General features: G+C 51.5%; 1 protein-coding gene across 1 annotated transcript; it reads left to right on the top strand.

Annotated features, from left to right (window-relative positions):
• LOC134290211 (uncharacterized) lies at window positions 1–2,905 on the top strand (the record flags this gene model as incomplete). The annotated part of the gene is made up of 2 exons (XM_062857283.1): window positions 1–60; window positions 2,855–2,905. Coding segments are annotated over 2 exons (111 nt in total), but the record flags the coding sequence as incomplete, so codon positions are not given.
• Window positions 2,906–4,090: the final 1,185 nt, after the last annotated feature.

Here is a 4,090-nt window from a genome sequence, read left to right as displayed (position 1 = left end):
TCCGAGTGGAATCCTCTCAGGATTCCGAGTGGAATCCTCTCAGGATTCCGAGTGGAATCCTCTCAGGATTCCGAGTAGAATTTTCACAGGATTCCAAGTGGAATCCTCTCAGGATTCCGAGTGGAATCCTCTCAGGATTCCGAGTGGAATCCTCTCAGGATTCCGAGTGGAATCCTCTCAGGATTCCGAGTGGAATCCTCTCAGGATTCCGAGTGGAATCCTCTCAGGATTCCGAGTGGAATCCTCTCAGGATTCCGAGTGGAATCCTCTCAGGATTCCGAGTGGAATCCTCTCAGGATTCCGAGTGGAATCCTCTCAGGATTCCGAGTGGAATCCTCTCAGGATTCCGAGTGGAATCCTCTCAGGATTCCGAGTGGAATCCTCTCAGGATTCCGAGTGGAATCCTCTCAGGATTCCGAGTGGAATCCTCTCAGGATTCCGAGTGGAATCCTCTCAGGATTCCGAGTGGAATCCTCTCAGGATTCCGAGTGGAATCCTCTCAGGATTCCGAGTGGAATCCTCTCAGGATTCCGAGTGGAATCCTCTCAGGATTCCGAGTGGAATCCTCTCAGAATTCCGAGTGGAATCCTCTCAGGAATTCGAGTGGAATCCTCTCAGGATTCCGAGTGGAATCCTCTCAGGATTCCGAGTGGAATCCTCTCAGGATTCCGAGTGGAATCCTCTCAGGATTCCGAGAGGATATCTCTCAGGATTCCGAGTGGAATCCTCTCAGGATTCCGAGTGGAATATTCTCAGGATTCCGAGTGGGATCCTCTCAGGATTCCGAGTGGAATCCTCTCAGGATTCCGAGTGGAATCCTCTCAGGATTCCGAGAGGATATCTCTCAGGATTCCGAGTGGAATCCTCTCAGGATTCCGAGTGGAATATTCTCAGGATTCCGAGTGGAATATTCTCAGGATTCCGAGTGGAATCCTCTCAGGATTCCGAGTGGAATCCTCTCAGGATTCCGAGTGGAATCCTCTCAGGATTCCGAGTGGAATATTCTCAGGATTCCGAGTGGAATCCTCTCAGGATTCCGAGTGGAATCCTCTCAGGATTCTGAGTGGAATCCTCTCAGGATTCCGAGTGGAATCCTCTCAGGATTCCGAGTGGAATCCTCTCAGAATTCCGAGTGGAATCCTCTCAGGATTCCGAGTGGAATCCTCTCAGGATTCCGAGTGGAATATTCTCAGGATTCCGAGTGGAATCCTCTCAGGATTCCGAGTGGAATCCTCTCAGGATTCCGAGAGGATATCTCTCAGGATTCCGAGTGGAATCCTCTCAGGATTCCGAGTGGAATATTCTCAGGATTCCGAGTGGAATCCTCTCAGGATTCCGAGTGGAATCCTCTCAGGATTCCGAGTGGAATCCTCTCAGGATTCCAAGTGGAATCCTCTCAGGATTCCAAGTGGAATCCTCTCAGGATTCCGAGTGGAATCCTCTCAGGATTCCAAGTGGAATCCTCTCAGGATTCCGAGTGGAATCCTCTCAGGATTCCGAGTGGAATCCTCTAAGGATTCCGAGTGGATTCCTCTCAGGATTCCGAGTGGAATCCTCTCAGGATTCCGAGTGGAATCCTCTCAGGATTCCGAGTGGAATCCTCTCAGGATTCCGAGTGGAATATTCTCAGGATTCCGAGTGGAATCCTCTCAGGATTCCGAGTGGAATCCTCTCAGGATTCCGAGTGGAATCCTCTCAGGATTCCGAGTGGAATCCTCTCAGGATTCCGAGTGGAATCCTCTCAGGATTCCGAGTGGAATCCTCTCAGGATTCCGAGTGGAATCCTCTCAGGATTCCGAGTGGAATCCTCTCAGGATTCCGAGTGGAATCCTCTCAGGATTCCGAGTGGAATCCTCTCAGGATTCCGAGTGGAATCCTCTCAGGATTCCGAGTGGAATCCTCTCAGGATTCCGAGTGGAATCCTCTCAGGATTCCGAGTGGAATCCTCTCAGGATTCCGAGTGGAATCCTCTCAGGATTCCGAGTGGAATCCTCTCAGGATTCCGAGTGGAATCCTCTCAGGATTCCGAGTGGAATCCTCTCAGGATTCCGAGTGGAATCCTCTCAGGATTCCGAGTGGAATCCTCTCAGGATTCCGAGTGGAATCCTCTCAGGATTCCGAGTGGAATCCTCTCAGGATTCCGAGTGAAATCCTCTCAGGATTCCGAGTGGAATCCTCTCAGGATTCCGAGTGGAATCCTCTCAGGATTCCGAGTGGAATCCTCTCAGGATTCCGAGTGGAATCCTCTCAGGATTCCGAGTGGAATCCTCTCAGGATTCCGAGTGGAATCCTCTCAGGATTCCGAGTGGAATCCTCTCAGGATTCCGAGTGGAATCCTCTCAAGATTCCGAGTGGAATCCTCTCAGGATTCCGAGTGGAATCCTCTCAGGATTCCGAGTGGAATCCTCTCAGGATTCCGAGTGGAATCCTCTCAGGATTCCGAGTGGAATCCTCTCAGGATTCCGAGTGGAATCCTCTCAGGATTCCGAGTGGAATCCTTTCAGGATTCCGAGTGGAATCCTCTCAGGATTCCGAGTGGAATCCTCTCAGGATTCCGAGTGGAATCCTCTCAGGATTCCGAGTGAAATCCTCTCAGGATTCCGAGTGGAATCCTCTCAGGATTCCGAGTGGAATCCTCTCAGGATTCCGAGTGGAATCCTCTCAGGATTCCGAGTGGAATCCTCTCAGGATTCCGAGTGGAATCCTCTCAGGATTCCGAGTGGAATCCTCTCAGGATTCCGAGTGGAATCCTCTCAGGATTCCGAGTGGAATCCTCTCAGGATTCCGAGTGGAATCCTCTCAGGATTCCGAGTGGAATCCTCTCAGGATTCCGAGTGGAATCCTCTCAGGATTCCGAGTGGAATCCTCTCAGGATTCCGAGTGGAATCCTCTCAGGATTCCGAGTGGAATCCTCTCAGGATTCCGAGTGGAATCCTCTCAGGTTTCCGAGTGGAATCCTCTCAGGATTCCGAGTGGAATCCTCTCAGGATTCCGAGTGGAATCCTCTCAGGATTCCGAGTGGATTCCTCTCAGGATTCCGAGTGGAATCCTCTCAGGATTCCGAGTGGAATCCTCTCAGGATTCCGAGTGGAATCCTCTCAGGATTCCGAGTGGAATCCTCTCAGGATTCCGAGTGGAATCCTCTCAGGATTCCGAGTGGAATCCTCTCAGGATTCCGAGTGGAATCCTCTCAGGATTCCGAGTGGAATCCTCTCAGGATTCCGAGTGGAATCCTCTCAGGATTCCGAGTGGAATCCTCTCAGGATTCCGAGTGGAATCCTCTCAGGATTCCGAGTGGAATCCTCTCAGGATTCCGAGTGGAATCCTCTCAGGATTCCGAGTGGAATCCTCTCAGGATTCCGAGTGGAATCCTCTCAGGATTCCGAGTGGAATCCTCTCAGGATTCCGAGTGGAATCCTCTCAGGATTCCGAGTGGAATCCTCTCAGGATTCCGAGTGGAATCCTCTCAGGATTCCGAGTGGAATCCTCTCAGGATTCCGAGCGGAATCCTCTCAGGATTCCGAGCGGAATCCTCTCAGGATTCCGAGCGGAATCCTCTCAGGATTCCGAGCGGAATCCTCTCAGGATTCCGAGTGGATTCCTTTCAGGCTTTCGAGAGCATTCCTCTCAGGATTCCGAGTGGAATCCTCCAGGATTCCGAGTGGAATCCTTCCAGGATTCCGAGTGGAATCCTTCCAGGATTCCGAGTGGAATCCTTCCAGGATTCCGAGTGGAATCCTTCCAGGATTCCGAAGGGAATCCTCTCAGGATTCCGAGTGGAATCCTTCCAGGATTCCAAGTGGAATCCTTCCAGGATTCCAAGTGGAATCCTTCCAGGATTCCGAGTGGAATTCTCTCAGGATTCCGAGTGGAATCCTCTCAGGATTCCGAGTGGAATCCTCCCCGGATTCCGAGTGGAATCCTCTCCGGATTCCGAGTAGAATCCTCCCCGGATTCCGAGTGGAATCCTCCCCGGATTCCGAGTGGAATCCTCCCCGAAATCCGAGTGGAATCTTCCCCGGATTCCGAATGGAATCCTCCCCGGATCCCGTTTGAATTCCTTCCCAAGATTCCGACTGCAATCTTTATG

This window comes from Aedes albopictus, chromosome 3 (assembly GCF_035046485.1).
Source record: "Aedes albopictus strain Foshan chromosome 3, AalbF5, whole genome shotgun sequence".
Taxonomy (NCBI): domain Eukaryota; kingdom Metazoa; phylum Arthropoda; class Insecta; order Diptera; family Culicidae; genus Aedes; species Aedes albopictus.
The sequence above is the reverse complement of the archived record's forward strand: the minus strand, read 5'-3'. Positions and strand labels throughout refer to the sequence as shown.